General features: G+C 36.6%; 1 protein-coding gene across 4 annotated transcripts in view; it reads left to right on the top strand.

The window, feature by feature from the left end:
* The first annotated feature begins 473 nt into the window (after positions 1–473).
* Positions 474–23,391, top strand: part of LOC122033614 (uncharacterized RNA methyltransferase pc1998-like) — a 69,855-nt gene continuing 46,937 nt past the window's right edge. For all 4 annotated transcript variants that reach the window (XM_042592675.1, XM_042592674.1, XM_042592676.1 and 1 more), the window contains exons 1-3: positions 474–740; positions 832–946; positions 12,931–13,042. In XM_042592675.1, coding sequence (XP_042448609.1) covers positions 481–740; positions 832–946; positions 12,931–13,042 — 487 coding nt within the window. In that variant the 5' untranslated portion in view covers positions 474–480. The remainder of the gene's footprint in view (positions 741–831; positions 947–12,930; positions 13,043–23,391) is intronic.

The following is a 23,391-nucleotide window of genomic DNA, read 5'->3' on the forward strand; positions in this document are numbered from 1 at the left end:
GAGGAAATAGAAAGATGGTGCTTGATTAGCAGATGGAGTTTGAATTCAACGACGAAGGAAGTCGATCTAGTTGTAAGGGAAGAGGTAAAAGTATGTAGAAAGGGAAAAGAGAGGCGACGACGGATGTGTTGGGTTAAAAGTTTATAGAAATGTCAAGCATGAATGAATGACTTCTTTTTTTAGTTTTTAAAGTTCACCAAGGGTTTATAGTTTGTACATAATGAATTTTAAAAGAATCCATAAAATTTCATAAAAGTTTGGATATAAATTTTTTTTTATAAAATTTTAAAAAGTCAAAGTTTAATACTATATAATTTTTTAAAATTTTATAAAAAATTAATTTAAATACTATTAGATTTTTATAGAATTTATAAAAATCTAAATGAAATACAACTAGATTTTTAAAATCTAAAATACATAAAAACAATTAAAAGTAATTAAAAATTTAAGATTGAAATAATATTTGAGGGGCTGACGGTGATGGGAACTGATGTCCCAGCCCCGCGGCCTTATCCCCCAACCCCGGGCTTCCTTTTCTGCCCGTTTTATCATATGGCTCCGACGCTACTTCCGGCTACTCCTTTCGCCGCCCACCTTGCTACTCGAACCCTTCCGCCGCACACTGCTACCTCCTCCTTTCACCGTCGACAGTGCTCTAGTCTCTTCCACCTCCATTCCTCCTATGACGCATCCGCTGAAACAGCAGCCTCCACTGCCCTCCAGTGCCCACATTTCCAGTCGTATGTTGTTGATATCTACTTCTTTGTACCCAGTTGTACGCCTCCATTGGCCTCCTGTTATATTGTCTTCTTGTTTTTTTTACCATTCTAGGTGCTCCGGTTGTACCCAGGAGCGGAATCTTGATCTCCCACCGTTGCTCCATGACGCTACGGAGTTCTTTAACAGACTTGGCATCTCTAATATTACCTTTGAAAGTGGTAGCTTGGTAGGTATTCCTTCTTCTTGTGATTTAATTTTTATATAGTAAAGAGAATTTCTCTAGTTCTATTCTTCTTTTGGGGTTCGGATTACTCCATGAGTTGCAGATTAAGCTGTGATGTTTTCCACTGGCTAGGGGCGTATCTTTCATAGTTTGGCTGTTTCCTTAGAGAATAATTCAAGTGATGAAAGATTTGCGTTAACAATTGCATTGTTATTTATTAGATATCAGATCATGATGCGTATGTTCCTCTAGGTCTAACTTAATGATTGATATATTTGATATTCTTTCTATTTCTATTGCCATCATAGTATCAATATCCAATATACTAATTAACAAGGTCAAGAATTTAATTCTATTTAGAATTATTCAAGTTCTCCAACTCATTAATTTTATAATTTGTTAGAACTTTTAAAAAAGTTATTTAGTTATTTTTTAAAAAAGTCTGTTAGGTTTTATTAGAACAATTAGGGTTTTATTAGAAAAATTTGATATTTTATAAAGAATAGGTAGTGTTATCAAATTATAAAAAGGGATTAAGATCCTATATTATGGACAAGTTTTGAGTTAATACAATTTGCAATTTCCTTTTCTCTATGTGAGAATTAGTAGCTTTTCTCTGGGTGAAAATGGTTACTTTGTTCAATGTGCTACATCACTAATGCTTCTCTTTGAAGAGTTTATGCTTCCATTTTTCTTTGAATTCTCTAGGACTTATGGTTAGTGTTGCAATTTCTAGGGTTCAAGAAAAGCATTTTACTGCCCCAATTCCCCTTGGCTAGATATGTACACTTAATGACTTGCAATCTAGAGTTGTGCTGTCATGCAAATTGCATCAAGCCATGGAATCTTCACCACTTCTGATGGAAAAGACATTGGATGATCGTTATTATAGTGCTCAATGATTTCTGCATATAGTTACTATATATACTTGCTCAATTCAAATATTAACATTATTTTACAGATCTATTTTATTTCAATTTTCCATCTTTTCAATTATATTTATGATGAACTCAGCAACTATTGTCACAACATGCAACAAAAAGGGTCAATCTCTACATTCTGAATTAGAATTGTTGGAGATCTTGTGAAGTCTGTCGGTAATGCGTAAAGCTGATCCCTTTGCATTCAGGTCATTGTGGGGTAGAGAATGTTGGAGCCTCGATTTGTATGAGTTTGTCCATCTTTGGGGGCAACAATGAACATGGAAACCCGATCAAGAAAGATACATAATACCTTTCCTTGGTTATTCTTGGGGAAATTTTTTGAGTAGGACTCTAGGTCTTTGTGTGGTGGATCCCAGTCACAAAATTCCTCCTCGTTCTGTAACTTGCAAAAGATGACAAGTTGGTGCAAAGAGAAATTTAAGGAGGTGAATCCAAGAAGGATGACCCCACCTAGTGGGGTAAGACTTGGTGGTGGTTGTTGTTGTAGTACTAATACTATTGACTATATCCTAATTTCACAATGTATCTATTAAGCATAAAACTTTCTCTATATCCAATGCGAGCTAAATAGACCAAGATGACATACATTTCCCCATCTCTTCTTTCCTTCTTTTGTAGAAATTGATTGGTCCTCTCATGAGTCCACAATTTTCTTTTATAGTGATGCAAACTAGGCAAACACCACTACTGTTGCAATATATATTGTATCTATGGAGATAAAACTATCGTTATGTTTCCCCATGGTTGTCATCCTGAATATTCACATATTGGTGTTAGAGTCAACTATGGTTATACCTGCCCTTCAACAATGCAAAGCATTTTTGGGAGGTAAACTGGGCATAAAATTGTGTTGAGATGGAGCGCTCCATAATCTAATTGGTGGAGATTTTTATTCATCTTGATGTATGAGCATGCCTGCTCTGCTTGACAAGTCAAAATGGTAATGTGCCTCAAAATTATAGAAACACTTCATGCAACCGATCTTATTAGTGGAGATATCTACTTCTAGTTAGTAAGTTGGAGACTTGGAGTTTCCACCTTTGATGGGCTTGCGGATCCCCTTAGATGGCTCAACCATTGACCACTGCTTCGTCCACTTTGTCCACCAAAGGGTATCAACTTAGCTAAGATGTTGTCAACTAGCTTAGCTGCTACAAAGACATCAGGTATTTGCACTACTGGTTGATGCCCAGTTTATTTTTTTTTTTCAGCTGAGAGTTCCTAAAATGTTAGGCAAGTGTGCATAAGCTATATTGATTTCTTTGATCCATCTTTAGTTAAGTCAGGTTTGATGCTATTCTAAGTGACAATGGTGAGGTATGATTGACCCCGTTCTGTGGATTTAATGATTATGAAGATGCTATATAAATTGCTGGGAAAGATATCCATATACAATTTTATACAGGAAAAAACATCCATATCCAATTCATAGCTCTCGTTCCTGCTTTCATGACATCCACACTGGACGAGACTAATTACATTTTTATACATAGAACTATTCATAAAGCCTAAGGGACTATCATCATGATGGAACCAATGGTGGAACCTTGAGCATCGTATCAATCTCAACTCTAGCAAAGGAACAATAGTTATTCTCTCTTATGATTATCTCTATAGTTAGAAAGTTGAGATCAATCACCAGTGGACCAACAATGTTAACACACTACTGCAACAATGCATCCCTGACAAATTATCTCATTTTCTAAATGTCTTGTTCAATAGACATTATAATTTTTGATGTCAGCATGTGGATTTTAGAGCTCGAAATGCCAGCATCATCATGGATATGCTTCTCAGTTTCATTATTGTTGAATTCCTGGAGGACTTGCACGAAACTAAGTGTGCTATCCAACTACCATCTACTGAGTGTGCACAATTGTGATACCAACTGGATAGTTTCTCAAATTCAACATGGCTATTTTGAGTTCCTGACGATACCCTTGATTCTAATGTTTCCTCCACATTCCAACCTTGATGATGTCATGTTTTTACTAATTGCTTGTATTTATATTTTTTGCTGTTATTATTAGCAGTACTTGGACACAATCGTAGTTCATCTCAAAATGGTCTTCTCTATCCTATAACATTGCAAGTTATTCCTTTGATGCAACAAATGCACTTTGGATAGAACTAGGTGTCCTACTTGAGCCATATTACTATTGAAGGTAAGGATCTAGCGCGCTAAACACGCGAAAAACACAACGGAAAACAAAATTAGATCCTTTCCAGAAGATCCATGCTAAGGAGAAAACATATATTAAATTTGTTAAAAGGGAGTTATACCTTTGTCGCGTGCACACGAAATCCCGATAAGTAGGATCTCAGCACGATCAAGCGTCTGTGCCTCTTTTGGTATCCATACGAACAAGCTTCCCGTCTGTCTCTCGAACTCAAGAATTGGAGAAGAAAACCAACCAAGGTTGTGCTATCAACTACAACGGAGGTCTCGGTGGAGGAAAGAAGAAGAGAAGATCACAAATGAACACACACTTTTTAATGTCTGAAAATCACCCTTTTGTACTCTCATGGAATACCAAAAGTCCGTTGATGTTTCATCTTCCTTCATGAATTGACTCTTAGTCATCTTTCATGAAGAGGCTTTTCATCTTCCACGAAGAGCCTTTTAGCCTTCTTTTACATGATCAAATCATGTAAAAGACCTTTCCTCTTCCTTGGTGAATTTAAGTTATTGAATCATGATCAAATCATGTAAAACCAATGCTTCCATGTGATTCACGCACTTTTAGTATTAGTAAGGTATCATATTATGATATATCAATTTTAATTCGAGTTATTGATATATCAATTTTCTTTAAAAAACTATATTTAATTATTTTTCTAACAATATTAAGTTGTTTAATAATGGAGCACTTATATAAAATGAATATACAACTTATTTTTAAATTATACACAATAAATATATTTATCTAATAATTACTATATATAAATAAAAAAAATACCGAAACCTTATCAGCATAGCACGATATGATACTGAAATCGTATCGTTCAGGTTTGGGACTGAAACCTTGGCACGGGTTGAGATTTTAAACCTTAGCAGGATCAAGTAGGTTTAAATTGGATTTAGTTTTATTTTATTCAATTTAAAATTAAACTAAATTTATATATACTAATTTAATTTATAATAGTTTTATTTTTATTTTTTATAACAATATGTTCTCTCAATCTTAAAACAACAACCAATAATAACCAAATCTTATCCGAGGTTTATTTTTCACTACTTGTAACAGATGGAGGGAAAAAAAATAATCTTAAAGAATTTTTTTCTCTATTTATCTTGTAGATAGATGGAAGGAATAAATTAACCACGTTAAAGAGGTAAGAGGTTTTGTTCCTCTTTATTTACCCTTATGAATAGATGAAGAGGGAAAAAATTAACAGTAAAGGAGGAAAAAGAATTAAAGGATCTAAGGAGGAAAAAGATTATAAGAGAAAGGATAAGAGGAAGGAATTTGAATTAATTGAAATGAAAAAAGTAAATTAAAAAAAACGATGAAAGTCACAACCTTGAGGAGGTTGCCGTGAGGCTGTGGCTGTTTCGCGTTTCCGAACTCGTGCTAGTGCCAGTTGGCGAGTGGAATGGAAACTTCCGCACATGCTAATTGACACGACATGACACCGTATTTATACCATAATCTCAACAACTAAATCAAGAACCACATGCTAGGATGCTCAATAAAGAAGCCATTGGTAGCACTACTCGTAAAAGGATAAGTGACATGTGCATATGCATTTCTTTGAAAATGTGAGGATGTTATGCTTTATTATGTGTCCCCAATCACTAGACGAATTTACTTTGTTCTCGTTTTCACATTTCTCTTCATCCTTTATCTTTAGTAGTTCCAGTGAGACAGTACAACTTGAAGACCTTCTAGTTTTAATTTCTTTCTTTAGCTATGTTTTATGTCTATGTAATTTCATTGAACTGAGAAATTGCTATGTAAGAATGTTGCTGGAAAATCTGTATCAGTCTTCCAATCGTTTTACCTCATATCAAATGTTAAGCTATCTTCTCACCTTGTTCCATAGAGTCCGGGTAATAGAGCATTCAAAGAAAATGTCTGCATTCAATTCGTCCACCTGTCGACATAATGCACAGCTCTTATAAGACTCATATGCTAGTCTGTCCGCTGTTCGTAGCTTGAGCAAGTAGCCAAACAAAAAAAAATGATGTTTGGGCGGTATTCCTAGTTTCCAAATCATTGATAACCAAGTTACCGCAGGTTCCTTTGGCCGGAAGAACTTATATGCATTGGCTGTCCCATTTTTCTCCACAGCAAACCATTCCAACAGCTTCATGTTTGGTATTCCTTGTCCTGCATAATAAGGCATTATTCCATGCTTGTAAATCCCAAAGTTCATAACCTCCCTCTTGCTTTGAGAGGCACATCTTAGCCCCCGAGAGTGATGGGTGTTTGGAAGACCAAATGAAAGTCCAACAAATTTCATAGATTTTATCAATCACCCCACTCAGTATGGGAAGAATGGAGAGCCAATAAGAGGACTGATCTGACCAATTTTAAGCGTCGATAATGTGTGTTTCGGCCATGCATTTACCTTCTTTGTTATCGCTTTAAGCAAGGGTTCATAGTTGACAATTCGTAGCTTCTCTGTAGCAAGAGGAATACCCAAATATCAAAAAGGAAAAGAGCCCTCCTGAAAATTGGTAATATGTAGTAATTGTGCCCTGGTTGTGTCATCAACTCTGGCCATATACATGTTAGACTTCAAGGGATTAGCTCTCAGACCCGCTTCATCTCCAAAATCCTCCAGACAACCCTTGTTTTCAAAACAAAGACCAAATAATCAGAGTGATAGTGGATCTCCTTGTCTTAGTCCCTGCCGTCCACTGAAGAAACCATGAATTCCGCCATTTAAGCTTATAGAATACGAAATTGTGGTAACACATTCACGGATCCAATCTTGGAATTGTTGGGGAAAACCAAAATCAACAAGTGCCGACATGAGGAAGTCCCAGTCCACTGTGTCAAAGGTCTTCCACAAGTCAACTTTAATCATGTATCCAGGGGATATCCTTTTGCGAGCATACTTCCCGAGCAATTCCTGATGTTGTCTCCTATGGAACGCCTTGCACAAAAGCTGCTTGTGCCGGATCATGTAAGATGCTTATAACTGTAGCTAATCGATCGGCCAAGATTTTGGCAATAATCTTATAGAAAATATTGTAGCAAGATATTGGCCTATAATCCACAATCCTTGGGGCATAATTAGCCTTTGGAACTAAAGCAATCAAAGTATGGTTCCATTGCTTGAGAAGTTTACCAGACCCAAAGAATTCTTTAACCACGACAATAAAATCTGGCCCGACTATTTACCATGTAGCAGTGAAGAATTTTGCACCATATCCATCACACCTTGAGGCCTTGTCCACACCTATATCAAATAGAGCATTCCTGATTTCATCCACCATGATTGGCTTGATAAGATTCGCTATACCATAATAGTGATCCGATAGGCATCTTGGAGCCATAAATTTTGCATAACTATCATAATCAGTCGATAACTGAGATTACTGGATCTCTATCCAATTTGCAAGACACCACACCATTTGTCCAAGTTAAACACCCAATTGAATGAAGGTCCACAAGGTCGCAAGCTTGGACAAAAATTTGAAGATTCCTCGTGTCATGATTTGTAATCGGTAGCCTCCTTTTTCATGGATAGATAATATTGAGTCAAGTCCCCCATGAGCAGCCAAGGTTTCTTTATGTTCTCTTCAAGTTGGGTAAGATCCTCTCACAACAGTCTTCGAGTAATTATAGCGTGCAATCCATAAACAATAGTAACCAAGAAATCCCTCCCTGTAATTCAACACTTGATATGACAGTGCATGAACTCGTCTGTTACCATAATAGTGTCCATGCCAACATACATCCCAAAGAAGCAGTATACATCTATGGTTAGAACAGCTAAAATTATTTGCAGTACACATACCTGCAAATTTCTCTCGTAGAATTGGATCAAGGACGACCTCATTGAGTTTAGTTTCTAGAAGTGCTAATGCTTGCAAATTTTTTTGCTTAAGGAGGTGCTGAACCCCCATGTTTAAGGGACTTATAGAAGCCCCTTATGTTCCAAGCATAGACTTATTTGCAGTACCTATACTTGCAAATTTTCGTCGTAGAATTGGATCAAGGGCGACCTCATTGAGTTTAGTTTCTAGAAGTGCCAATGCTTACAAAATTTTTTGCTTGAGGAGGCGCTGAACCCTCATATGTTTAAGGGACTTATAGAAACCCTTTATGTTCCAAGCAACGACCTTCATTGAGTTTTTGTTTGGGCTGCTCGTGCTCGCAATCACCTGCTATACTTAATATTTCCAGTTGATCCTCTTCTTAATGCAATTGGGAAATAGCCGGTTGTCCTTTAAACTAGCCAGCATCAGTTGGGTGTTCCATCGCCGTTTACTATGGCAAGTTCATTTATTGGAGCTTCTTCATTTGTTGCTTCACCGTTTGCTTGTGAAGGGGCTCTTGGATGCTATCCATACCTTGAATGACGTCTACATCTCGCAAATTAGGAGCATCTGTCTGCTGTAGTTCTTGCCGGTTGCGATTGTGGTGTATTACCTTTACAGTTTGCTGTCCAATGTCCAATTCTTCGACATTCTTCACAAAAATCTGGCATAACCTCATATAATATCTCCAAATCAAACTGAGCCCCAATCGGTAGTGTAATTGGTACCCTCTTGATTCTTTCTCCAATTACCAAGATCTCCACCAAGAAGCGAGTAAAGGTCAACCTCTCTCGAGTACGCATCAACTTGTCGGTGTAAGCGGTGTGCCCACCTCACAACCAATTATGCTAAGTATCTTTGATGTCCAATGGTCTGGAGGGAATCCATGAATCTGAACCCACGTCGGAATGAACCTTCTGTTCTCCTCGAAGAGAAAACAGCTAGGTATGTGCTTCAAGAATAACGGAATTCCAAAGGCAAAGTAAGACCCTCTAAGCAACACGTTCTCCTGATCCGCAACTGTATCAAATTTGTAAATTACTCGGTCGCTTTTGTGCATGAAAAATTTATAAGGAACCCTCCATCTGCTATCCACCCTTGCACTCCGTCCCTCTCTGGGTGCCTTCCCGTGAAGCATCCGACTAGACAATAGCCCATTGATTCCTCCATCATTTCAATGTCGTTATAATCAAACTGTATTCTTCCCCCCATGGCCTTGTGCTGTTGTAGATGTGTTGCCTTCTTCGCCTTCCAATTATCTTTGAAAAGACTAGCCCAGGACCTCCCATGTTCCCGAGCCCCTTCCCTACCAAGAGGACCATCTGTTGCCGGACGTTGAGCATCTCCGGCCGACACTTAAGTTTCTCCAGCCCCTTGATTCTGATCAGCAACCTCTTGCCGATTCTGATCACCATCCGCAGCCTCCTTTGCCTTGTCAACAAGTGATTCCAACTCAGCAGTACTTTCTGCAATTATAGCAGCATCTTCTGCCTCTTCCTGCACATTCCCAGCTTCTTGAGGACCAAAACAAGGTGGTGATTGGGTTTGGCCTCTGCCTGCAGCAGTCTGCTGCCTCCTTGCCGTTTTGGTGCAAAAGACAAGGGTGCAAATCCTGCACAGTCCTGCAAGTAGCTTGCAGCCACCAAAAACGGGAGTGACAGCTTGTTTGGTTCCTTGCACCCTCCTGCAACTGTCCCTGCACAATCACCCCCACCAAGTCGTTTGTCTTGTTGTGGACCAGCCACCTCCACCCTAGGCCAGGAAGGCCTCCGGCAATTGCCGGAAAAACTTGAAAACGAAAAAACAGTAGTCTAGCGGTCTGTTTGCATAAGGAACTCCAAGACAAAGCCTCTGCCAACACAATGCTATTTGCACCTTCTACTCCAACTCCGGCCACCACCTTTACAGGAAACCACCGCCAACTCCAGGAGAAGCACCACCACTGCTGTGTACAAGTTTCCTCACCGCCGGTGAGAGGAAAAAGAGCCTACATGGCTGCCGGAAGAGCAATCCAGCAACTCTTATCCAACTTCCCACCACCTTCCCTTTAGGAATCCTAGAGAGAAGGAATCCTTTCACTAGTACTCTATTGCATTCATCTTTAATGCATCTTATTTGGGTATGATCTATGGTCTTCTTCTCTCTTGCTTTATAATTTGTTGATGACAAAAATTAATAGAAATAAATATAAAGAGGATAGAAATCAATAGTAATCTCATAAAAGAAAATGAACTATGAGAAACTAGATGTATAATTATATGAACAAATAAATAAGTAATAGATTGATCGTTTCTACTTAGCTTAGGCTCTGCACTCCGAATTAGTTGCGTACTATTTATTCTAAATTGACCAAACTATAAATGAAACTACCTTTACTATAGAGCTTCTGCTCTGCGATCTAAAAGGAGTTGCATAACCTTATACTAAATTAACAAAATGATGAATGCAATATTTATATTATTAAATTTTGACTTTGCCTTCCAAACGAGTTGCGTAATTACTTGTAGTTTAGGGCTTTGGCTTCCATCTCTGAAAGGGCTACCTGATTATTTATAGTATAGAGCTTTGGTCTGCATTGTAAAGAACTTGCACGACAACTTATATTATATTAATAAATAACTGAATTACTTATGCCATATGACATTGGCTCTGTGCTCACAAAGGGCTCTTGTGTCTTTTGTGCATATATAGGCTTCGATCATAATATGAGATGATTTTCTTACTAGTTGAATTGTGGATCGTTCTCCCTATTATATGTGATGCATTCTGATGGATTGAGGGTCAGTTATCCTATATATGTATATAAATGTGCATACACATGATGTATTTCATATTAGGTGAATTATGGATCGTCATTCCATGCATATATAATACATCTTTTTTTGGGTGGATTGCAGGTTGTTCACCTTATGTGTATACAATTCATTTTTATCAGATGGATTTCAGGTTGTTCACACTATATATTCGTATATGATTTTGATGTACTTCACTTTGGATGAATTGCAGGCCGTTTATCCAAATACACGATGCATCATTCTTGTGTTGTGTGGTCATTATTGGGTTCTAACGAACAATGCCAATCATGGCTAAGTGTCACTTCCTTTGTTATTTTGTTGTTGATGATTTTGCATTACACTAACTATGTAAAACAAGGAATATATATTTTAAAAAATATTTTTTTGCAATACAAACAAAACCTTAATCGCATTTGCTCAGTGGTTGACCAACACAAATTTAGTTATAAGGACCAAATAAAAATGTTCAACTATACTCTACCAAGATCTAATTTTCTTTTAGTTTTACAAATTATTTATCCATTAAACCTCAATCTCCTCTTACTTGGTGAATTAATATAACAACCAAGTCTTATCCCATTAGGTGGGATCAATTATATGGATCCTTATACGCCATTGGACTTTATTCCCTACTACATCATCATTTATATTTAAATAAATTTTATTTACTAATCAAATCTTTTTTCGTTTTCCTCTTTCTCGTTTAATATGCACATTTGTCATAGTTTCACATCACCTAATTAGAGCATTTATTGGTCGTCTAAGTACATGTTCGTACCATCATAAATGTGTCTCATAGAATTTTCCTTTAATAAACCCGACTTTCTTTTTAAAAAAAGGGCAGCCCGGTGCACGAAGCTCCTGCCATGCGGGGTCTCGAGGAAGGATCACGCAGCCTTACCTTACTTTTTGTAAGAGGCTGTTTCCAGGATTCGAACCCGTGACCTTTTTGGTCACATGACAACAACTTTATCGTTACACCAAGGCTCCCCTTCTTTTTAATATTTTTATTTATTATCTTCTCCATCTTTGTATGTCCGCACATCCACCTTAATGTCCTTATCTCTGCAACTTTCATCTTCTGCTCATGTGCTTGAGTCATAACCCAACATTCAATTACATATAACATAATAGGTTTAATTCCCGTTTTGTAATTTAATTCCCGTTTTGTAATTTTTCCTTTAAGTCTTAGAGGTACTTTATGAAACATTGACACTCCTCCATTTCAACTATCCTATTTATATTTTATGCAAGACATCTCACAATCTCTTCATCCTTTTACAAAAATGATTCTAAATACTTAAAACTCTCCGTTACACTAATTCATCATCTCCTATCTTAATAATTGTATCATTATCTAATATTATTAAAATTAAATTTCATATATTCTGTCTTTACCCTATTAAGTCCAAAACCTTTTACTTTTAATGTTTCTCGTCAAAATTTGAGTTTAGCATTTACTCTTTCATGTGTCTCATCTACCAAAATAATATCATTTGCAAAAAAAAAAAAAAAAAAAAAAACCATGGTACTCCACCAAAATAAAATAGTGATATCTAACCCTCCTAGTACAATACAATATATTTCAATGAAATATTTGGCCTATGCATATGATCCAGAAACTATATGATATTGTCCTTTGTTGGGATTGTAACCTTGAATTGGATACAACTTATCCTCTTGTTACATTATGGGCTTAGCCAATTGCTTGTGGGCTAATGCCTTTTTGAAAAACAACTTAATTATTGTTTACTAAATTTATACCAAGTTTTTTTTCCCATCTATTGAGATTAATCTAATTTTTGATATTATTGTCTGGTATATTGAATGTCCGACATGGTTGCTGAGTCAAAATGGATACACTAACATAGATGGTCCGATACAAAGAATATGTTGTTGAAGGCACAAAACTAAACATGCTACTAGCACTACAAAACCAACTATTCATATCATTGGAATGCACAGTAGGTGCCAATGCTGCTCATATACCACGAGGGCTCTGTTATTCTAATGTCATTTTAGTCAATCGTAAACACCTTGGCCTATTCCCCAGAACAAACTACTCATTCAAGTGATATTCAAAATCTAGTCTCACAAATGATGTGTGGGTTAATTAGACTATCCTTTCCAGTGTATTAGTAGAACCAGGATGTTTGTTTCTTAATAACTTTTCCGTCAATAATGATAGGATGTTGTATTGTCTACCAAATAATGCCTTATTATTGCTTATGGATATATTGTGATTGGTTGCAGTGGGAATGGAGATGTCGGGCAAAGCTTGCTGTTCGTGGAACATCTGAGACTCCCTTGATTGGGTTATACCAAGAAGACACACATAATATTATTGATATCCCAATGTGCAGAGGTTTGTACCATTATCTTTTACCAAATAAAGAATAGAAATTCTTGGACAACATGTTCTACGTGAATATGGGAATTCACATTAGTTATACAACTAGGTAAAAATAGTCATATATACTCGGAGTAATCCAATCTGTGACTGCAAAATGAATATTATTTTTGTGGCTTAAATCTGAGTCACCTATATATATATATATATCAGTCAAACTGACATACAATCAGACATATAATAAATGAAGATCCAAAAATCGGTAGACATGCGTTTGTAGTTTACGGAATATCCTATCATTCTCAAAACGACATCTATTCCGACATTCCCACAAAAGATAAATCATGCATTAAACCGCTAGGTATCACGCCTTCATAATGCGCTGGTTGCCTCTATAATGCTATTGGAAAATCTGCATCAGTCTTCCAATCATTTGTGCCTCATATTGAATGTCAAGTCATCTTCTCACCTTGTTCGGTAGAGCTTGGGTAATGGAACACTTGAAAATGTGTGCATTCAATTCGTCCACCCGCCGACATAATGCACAGCTCTTGTAAGACTTATGCAAATTTGTCTGCTGGCCGTAGCTGCCCATGAGCAAGTAGCCAAACAAAAAAACGATGTTTGGGCAGCATTCCTGGTTTCTAAATCAGATGCCCAAGTTACCACATGTCCCTTTGGCCAGAAGAACTCATGCATTGGCTGTCCCATTTTTTTCCGTAGCAAACCATTCCAGCTTCATGTTTGTTGTTCCTTGTTCGACCGGCCCTTGAACCAACTGATCTCGAATGTCAACAAGTTGCTTAGAGAAGGGGGAATTCGAGGCTTTCAAACGCCATTACTAGAAATCAGTTCCTTTGATGTAGCGATGATGGACCCATCACACTCATAATGTATCTGTCTTGCATTGTATATTCTATAGTGTCCTGCATAATAAGGCATTATTCCATGCTTGTAAATCCCGAAGTCCATAATCTCCCTCTTGCTTCGAGAGACACATCTTAGCCCAAGAGATTGATGGGTGCTTGGAAGACTAAACGAAAGTCTGATAAATTTCCTAGATTTTTTCAATCACCCCACTCGGTATGGGAAGAATAGAGGGAGGATTGATCTGACCAATTCTAGCCGTCCAACATAGGATAATGTGTCCTTTGGCTATGCATTTACTTTCTTTGTTATCGCATCAAGCAAGGGCCCATAGTTCATAGCTTCTCTGTAGCATAGTTCATAGCTTCTCTGTATGAACAGTGTGAAATATTAGCAATATGGAAAGTCAAGCAAATATTAAGATAGGTATCAACAGAAAAGTAAGAACATCTATTTTGATTTTAAAACAACCCTTCTCATCTTAATCCCCATATGAAACCCACATGTGAATATGAAATAACATAAATTTGTTTACCCTCTAGTGGTTTAATTATTTTCAAACCCATTTTACTATTTTTAAATATCATTTTAATCCCTTTTTAAAAAATAATTATACAAACATATATTTAATCCATTTTATCTATTTATTCATGCAGAAGGAAATGTTCAACGAGTCAAAGGATAGAAATTTTATTTACAACAAAAGCTTCGTAATATTTCTCATTCCCAAACGAGACCTTCATTACTATTTAATAACAACTTTATTTACCCAACTTAAATAGACATTGAGTAAATAAAATCTACCTTGTAGCTTCCTTTGGTCGATGAAACAACAAAGGTGTTTTGTTATCATGAAATGCTCGAGCTAATTGGACCTATAAAAATGAATCGTAGTTAATTTAAAGTAACTACTTATTTTTTAAGATGAGTAAACAATGATTTACCCATTCTTACCACTTCCCAAGATGGAAAACCTAATGTCCTATGATTTGGGTAACAACAGAGCGGGCATCTCTTGCCTTTGGCTCACGATGGTCGGCTGCTGGAAAAAAGGGCAGGAAGATATGTTGTTGCTGCTGGAAACCTAAGAAGAGATGAAAGGGGTGATGAGTTACTGGCCGAGAGAATAGAACAAACCAAATGATGAAGCTACGGAAACATTGGCAAAAAGGAAGGAGAACCTTTGTTATTTTCGTCGGTGGCCTCGGTTAACACCGATGGGGCTCCCGTGGCTGTGGTTGGTTGGAAAAACAACGAAAGACGCAGGGAGCAGGGCTGGTGCTCTTGTTGTTGGGAGAGGACAGCTGCTGCTTGCTGGAGAAGAGGTCGGAGAGGATGAGAGTTGTTGTCCTTGAGGAGAGGAAAGGGAAAGCTGTTCCAGGTTTGCTACTGTTGGAGAAAGGAAATGGGGAAGAAGAGGAAAAAGAGAGGGATGGGGCGTGCGTTGGCTGTATGGCGGTGGCATACGCAAAAGAAAAAAAAAAAAGAAAAAGAGAGGAGAGAGAAGGTTTTCTCAAAAATACTCTAATTTGTTTCGTTTTAAATTGATCGAACTTGGCCAAATCAAGTCCAAATCGACTCTAGTTTGAACTAACATAATCCTTGTCTCCGCACCTACTCGTTGGATTTAATTCGACCTAAATCCGATTTTAATTCAGTACCTTCACTTTGGTTCAATGATTTAGTTCATATATTTATTATTATTAATATTTTATTTTATTTTTCTTTATAAAAAACAATACTTAACATTAGAAATAATAAATTTGTTCATAGTATGATAGTAAATGATTAATGGAACAATAAAGCAAATAAAGTAGGTAAAGTCTAGATCAGTGTGATATTCATATTAAAGATTGGAAGAGTTTAGGATGTTGAAGTATAAGTTTGCTAGCTAAATTCACAATAGACAATTAAGTATTAAGAATATGCCCTAGGAATCTAAGGGGAAAAGTTTAGTTCCTATTTATGATAAGACAGGTTTTATACAATTTTGTTCTAATTGAAGAGGGAGAATTTTGATGTGCTCGAAGTATGAAACTTTGAAAAGAAGAGTTATTAAGAGAACAATCAAAACTAAGATGAAAATCAATTTGGTTTAGTGCCTAGATTATCATCACTAGATGCTATTCATTAAAGAAGACAACTAAGGTAGAAAAATTTAGGAAAAATATGATTAGTATATGATTTTCATTATTTAGAAAAATGATTATGATTTTCTAAATTTTTATATCTCTAACTTTGCAGATTAGTAGTAGATGAACTAACCAACCATGTTTAATATAAACCTTTATTGTGTAGATATTTGTAGTGATATTGTGTTAATTGATCCTAGTGGAATTAGTTAAATACTAATTTGTTTAGTAAAGATTTAGAAATTGATGGTTGTAAGATAAGTAGAACAAGATCATGCATGAAATTGAAATATAATTTTAGTAAAAAGGAAATAATTGATTGAATAATTAAGATTGATGAATATAAAATCATATTTTGGATTTATTATTCAACAATTAGAAACTATTTATAAGGATATCCTTTATCATATAAAGAATGAGTGATTGAATTAGAGTGGAGCTAGAAGAAGTCGAACACATCAGGGATCTCCAATTCCTGATTTGGCTCTCCAACGTCATGTTGATCTCGAAGTCCTCAGGCAAGTGGCAGATGTGTAGGGACTTTTGTGACCTCAACAAAGCTTGTCTTACAGCTTGCTACCTTGCCCAAGGATAAATTAGCTAGTGGATTCAACAACTGACCATGAGCTTATTTGCACAATGGGCATTTACTAGAGATACCACCAGATCCTTCTTGCCAAAGTTACAGTAAATTTCAACACTTTGGATGTAACTTTCTTTTATGTCGTAATACCCTTTGGACTAAAGAATGTAGGGGCAATAAGCTTATGGCAAGGTTTGGTGGAATCATAGTTGTCAAAAGTGCACAAAGCGTTTGCTTAAGTGCGAAGCGCAACAAGGCGCAAGCCTTACGCTTTTGAGCCTTGAAAGCACACGAGGTCTCCGCGCAAAAGCACAAGTGTTCGCTTTTGCCCGAAGCACAGAAACTTTCCTTTTTTTCATTTAAAGCCCTAAATCCTCTTTAAATCTATCATTAAGTTGATTGGTAAGATTTTTTTTCATTTGCCTCTCATGCCGGAAGTGTTTGCTCGATCGTCGACAAGAATATCTTTTTGTTAATTTTTTATTATAATGCATTTTTTTGAAGTTTTGGAGGCAACGCGGGGTGTCGACACCAGAGGCGTTGCAATGCCCGCGACATCATTACTATAGACGGTCATTTTTTCATGATTTATGATTTAATTAATTCTTCAATTCCCAATTTAAATAGGATAGTTTGAATAGATTTTTATAAATCATTATTAAATTATCACAATAAAATATATTTAAAATTTAAAAAATTTTAATAAATTTTATTAATTCATTTATATTCTAATTATTTTATATTTAAAATTAAAAAATTGTAATAAATATTATTAATTCATTTATATTCATAATTTTTTTTAGTGTTTTTTATTTTTTTATTTATTAATTTCATTGGTCTGTCTTAATCATGCCAAATACAATAATTCCATTAACTCGAAACATAGTGTTTAGAGTTATGCAACATGCTCACATCCTAAAAATCCAAATATTGTTAGTTGTATTTTTTGTGGTAAAATAACAAATGGTGGAATTTATTGACACAAGTTACATTTAGTTGGCGACAATAGAAATGTGAAAGCTTGTTTAAAATGTCCCCAGCATGTTAAAGAAGAAATTAGAGAGTTCATGTAAAAAAAAGAGTAATTTGAAGATTCAAATGGATGATATTTCTCATTATCATGATTTTGATTATTTGAAAGATTTAGAAGAACATGAAGATGATCTTCAAATTAAAGTGAAAGGGAAACGACCAATATCCGATCCAAGCATCTATCCTACGGTCCAAGGTAAAAAGTGTAAACAAACTGGACATATTAATTTTTATTTTATAAAAGATGTCAAAATTGTCAAACAAAGACATGAAAAAACAAAGCATAATTTGATGAAAATAAAAAGAAGTTAAGAGATATTGTGGTTGAGAAATTTGCTAGAAGAATGCATGATGCCGGAATTCCTTTCAATGCCATTAAATATGATTCTTTTGAGTCTTGTATTGAAGCTATTGAACAATTTAGATCAGGGATAAAATTTCCATCATATCATGAAGTCATGGTTAAGTATTTGAAGGAGTTGGCAAATACAAACTTGCTTTTCAAATCCCACGAAGAAGATCATGCTAAGTTCGGGTGCACAATCATGACAGATGTGTGGACGGATAAAAAGGGTGACTCTTATAATTTGTTTGTTAAATAGTCTTAAAGGAAGTGTATTTGTTGAATCAATTGATGCTTTAGGTTATTCTCACATAGCTCATAAGGTGTTTAAGTTACTTTTTGAATTTGTGTATCACATTGAAGAAAAGAATGTGGTTCAGGTTGTAATAGATAATGTAAGTAGCAATGTTAGTTTGTTACTTTGAATTAAGAATTGGGTCATTTTCAAATTTTTTTTACTAAATTTACTTTGTTTTTTTAGTTCGGTCTTTTGGAAAATCAAGTTCCACACTTGTACTAGACTCCTGTACAACTCATTGATTAGATTTGTTGCTTGAGGATATATTTAAAATTCTTTATCTCAGAAAATTGCATGAACGAACGTTGATGGTGAATGATTATATTTAGAACAGACCATAAGTATTGAGCATGATGAGATAGATTATTGGGTAGAGAGATATGGTAAGAACGACAAAGACACGTTTCACAACCTTTTTTTTGTTTTACTTTAAAGCGATTTCACGTACAAACAAATCTGAGAAAGATGCTTACATGAAAAGTGGGCAAATAGTCAATTTTCTAAAGAGGTTGCATGAAAGCATGTAGTAGAAGTGATATTATGCCTTATTTTTAGAAAAATCCGATGTTCGTGTTAAAAGTTAGCGGTCGATTGGTCAAAGTATTACTGTTGGTAGATGGTGAAAAAAGGTCTCCTATAAGTTATATTTATGAGTCAATGGACAAAGCCAAAGAAGTTATCGTTCCATCATTTAACAATAATGAAATATTGTAGTGTTTTTGAATTTATCGACAAAAGACGGAATGTTCAACTCCATCGACATTTGCACGCAACTGGATATTTCTTGAATCCAGAGTATTTTTACTCAAACACTGATATGGTAAATGATATAGAAGTGATGGAGGGTTTGTACAAGTGCATATGTAGATTGGTGAGAGGTGAGGATTTACATGATAAGATCATGAATCAATTGAAAAAATACAAGAAACTAGGACTTTTTGGTTTGCCAATGACTATCAGACAAAGAACTTTAAAATCACCAGGTAAATTCGTAAAGAATATATTATGCAATATCAATATTGGATAATAATAAAGTTAATCTTATATGTTTTTGTGTTTCAAGCTGATTGGTGGTTTTTTTATGGTGCATAAACACCTTAATTAAAAACATTTGCAATGAAGATTTTGAACCTCACATGCTCTTCTTCTGGCTGTGAACGTAATTGGAGTGTTTTTGAACATGTAAGTTGGAAACTTTTAATATATATTAAAATTTTTATTATAGATTTTATTTTTTTACTTTTTATTATTTTTTCTAGATACATTCTAAGAAAAGAAATATGTTGTCTCAACAATGATTGAATGATTTGGTATATACAACAGATCTTTAAGGCAGAGATATGACATGCGAAATAAGATTGATCCTATTACTTTGTCAGAGATAGATGATAGTAATGAATGATTGTTGGTAAAATTGGATGACAGTGATAAAGACAATAATAATGATTTTATCTATAAAGGTGAAAATTTGCGTTGGAGTGATGTAACACGAGCATTTAAGGTTGGTGAAAGTGTGTATGACTTTTAATTTCGAAATGTGTCTTCTTCAAAAGGGACATCATCATCTATTTCTTAAATTAGTCTTGTAGATGAAGAATAAATTAATCTTGATGATGAAATTGAAGAAGAAGATACCGATGAATACAAATCAAGTGATGAAGCTGATGACGTAGATTTGGATAATGAAGATGAAGAAGATTATTTTGATATTTAATGTTTCATCTATCACATTTTCAAAGACTTTTAATTTATTTTTAATTTTTTTGAATAATCTACACCTTCATCAAAGAATATTTTGCTTATGGTTTTTTAGATTTTCAAAGGCATTTTTCGAAGACTTTAATATATATAATAGTCTTTTTATTTATTACGTTTTTTCCGTAAAGCGTGCTCTTCACTCTACGCTTGAAACCCCAAGACCCTTGAGTATTTTTTTACACTTCGCGCTTTTGACAACTATGGGTGGAATATTGATGTCAATGTCAATGACATCTTGATGAAGTCAGTCTGAGCTACTAACCTCATCCCTGATGTGGAAGAAGCCTTTGTGACGGAAATACAGGCTGAAGTTTAACTCGAGCAAGTGCACGTTTGGAGTTAAAAGTGGAAAGTTCCTCGGCTCATAGTCACATAGAAAGGAATCGAGGCCAATCTGAAAAAGTTCAGGGTAGGACAGTGCAAAACATGTGTTCTCTGTGAAACTTTCAAGAAGTGCACCGATTAGTAGGTCTGGTAATTGCTTTGTTGAGATTTATCTCTAGGTCAGTCAATAGAAGCTTGTCTTTCTTTACGATCCTAAGAAAGGCAATACACTTTAATTGGGACGAGAAATGCGAGTAGGCCTTTGTTGACCTCAGTCCAACTTATCAATTCTGTCCAAGCCTACTTTTGGGGAACAACTTTGGGAATATCTCTCAACTACTGAGGGGCTATTAACTTGGTACTTCTGCAGCAGGAAGGCTCATCCATATGCTAATATACTTTGTTAGCCACATTCTCAAGGGAACCGAGCTAAGATATACTAACTTGGATACGTTGACAATGACACTGACTCTCATGGTAAGAAGTTGCCACACTTACAAGTTGGAACTACATGATTAGTAGTGCACATTGACTGCCAGTTGGTGGCTTGGCAAGTCAATGACTTACGAGTTCAAGAATGAAAAGCTAAGGAAATATACTAAAGCTTATGAAAAGGCAAAGAAAGACTTCAGCGAAATTGTCCTTGAACAAATTCCTCGAGAAGAGAATCTCAAGGATGATGAACTGAGAAAGATGACCAACTCCTTTACCAGTTGGATAACTCGGGAAGTTATTGCTCAAGTCGAGCTCATATCACAAGTGGAACACCCCTCTACATGAGAAGCCTGATTGGAGATTTGACAGTCTAGTATACCTCTAAGGAGCTGAACTCCCAAGTGATCATCTTAGGGCATAGAGTATGAAGAGAAGAGCACTCCGCTTCATGCTTATCAGTGGAGTGCACAAAAGAGCTTCTTCTGACCTCTCCTTCGATGGGACTCTGAGGAGGATGAGTATATGCTTCAGGAGATTGATAAAAGTTGCTTCAGCATCTTCCTCAGATGCTAAGGTAATTCAAAGACTCAGCTTGGGAGCTTATTACTTGGAAGATGCACATGGAAAACACTCGAGCGACTACAAATTATTTCCACTTGACGCCCATAACTAAAGTCTCTTGCAAGACCTAGGGCCTTGTACTATCAAACTGATCGAGCTCTACTTGTAAGCAAGGTCTATCCTTAAACTCGTCACAAAGTACAATTTTTAAGTTGTAGATATTGATTCCTCTCAAAAAGGCCATAGCTTTATTGTCGAGTCAGCTCTTACCTCTCCCTCACCTTAGTGGTTTGCCTAAAGGTCGAGGGATTGATCCAACTCTTGCCTCTCCTTGATCTCAGTGGTTTGCCTAAAGGTCAAGGTATCGAGTCAACCTTAGTGGTTTGCCTAATGTTGAGGGATCGAGCCAACTCTTCTCCTAGACCTCAGTGGTTCGCCTAAAGTTTGAGGGATCGAGCCAACTCTTACTTCTCCCTGGCCTCGAAGGTTTGTCTAAGGTCCAGGCATCGAGCCAACTCTTACCTTACCCAAACCTCAGTGGATTACCTAAAGGCTACGGATTGAGTTAGCTTTGGAGCCACATAAGAACTTAGTTTTGTGAGTCAAATGACATACTAAAAGAAACACAAACAATTCGAATCCGAGTTCAAAGATGATGGCAGCTCTGGCGGTCAATCGATCATTGAACTTTGGAGATTCCTAGGGGTTGACTTCTTGCTTCTTCCATCTGTTCACCTTGTTAGCCTGAGAGGCTGCCACCTTAGTCCATGCTTTAGCTAACTCTGCCAAAAGAGACACCTTCTCCAATGCAGCCCCTTGGAGTTCCGCCTTAGCCTCTTCCAGTCTAGGTCTCCTCTAACTCAGCGTAGCTTCCTGCTCGGCCTTCTCCTTTTGCTGCTTGGCTAGGCTCTTGTTGAGCTAAGTTTGGAATTCAGCCAACTCGGTTGCCAGACATGCTTCTTCTGCTTGGAGGCTCTCAACTTCCTCTCCTATTCATCTGCTTGGGCTTTCAATTCTGCCTCTTGAGCCCAGGCCACTTGATGGAAGTCTCAGATTTGTTTGATGCGATCCATCAACTCACAGTGGCTCGCTATGACATAGAGAAATCATCATAGTTAAATAGTCTCACAAAAAAAAAAAAAAGAAAGAAAAAAGTGAAGGAGTGAAACAATTACTAGACCCATTCTAGCAGAAATATAGTTCACTTGGGGCATCCAATCCAGCAGAAATATTGTCCACTATCGGCATTCAGCTCAGTTGTTGTACCATCTCGCCTCTAGAGTTGGTATTTGGGGTTGTACAACCTAAGGACCCTCGGCTAGGTTTCTTTTATGGGCGGGGGAGTCACGACCAAACTCGGGTAGGCTGGATAGGAGTTCCCAGGTAGAAATTACAGGACAGGGACTCACTGGTCATAGATTTTGTGCTTGCGGACTCAACAAAGTGGCAATAACAAACTCAACAATTGGTGGCTTTGAGAGGCCAACTCTTATACCTCGAGAGCCTTTGGAGGAGTGCTTCTGCCTCAACTCGAGTTGGACCTCCTCAAGTTTTGGGGAGGATTTTGTTGCAGATGGTGAGATGGTTGAGGGCTTGGCGATGATGCCTCCTGGCTCAACTCGTCAGAGGATGCCCTCTTCCTCTTTTGGAACTTCTTTGCTATCAGAGCTTGCAACAACTTCTGTCTTGCACCAAATACGAAGCTGTGTCATAATTTTGAATAAAAATAAGCATACCAAAATGCATTTACTACTTAGTGGAAGGTTGAGCTTGACCTTTATGGGAGTCAACCCATAGAGAAAGCAGGCCCTCATTAATCAAGTAGTTTATGTTGTAGTTTCTCCTTCGGAGAGCTCAGAGAGTTGTCCATAAGATATTGTCCTCTGAAGAGGTTGGAAAAGGGAAAGGAGAAGGTCGGAGGAAGAAGTAATTCTTCTAACCCTTGTGGAAAGTTGGGTAAGCCCATAAGAATTGGGAATCTAGTCTGTTAGGTGGTGAAGTAAAATACTCCCGCCTGGACCTTTTTTAGAT

The sequence above is a fragment of the Zingiber officinale genome, chromosome 11B (assembly GCF_018446385.1).
Source record: "Zingiber officinale cultivar Zhangliang chromosome 11B, Zo_v1.1, whole genome shotgun sequence".
Taxonomy (NCBI): Eukaryota; Viridiplantae; Streptophyta; class Magnoliopsida; order Zingiberales; family Zingiberaceae; genus Zingiber; species Zingiber officinale.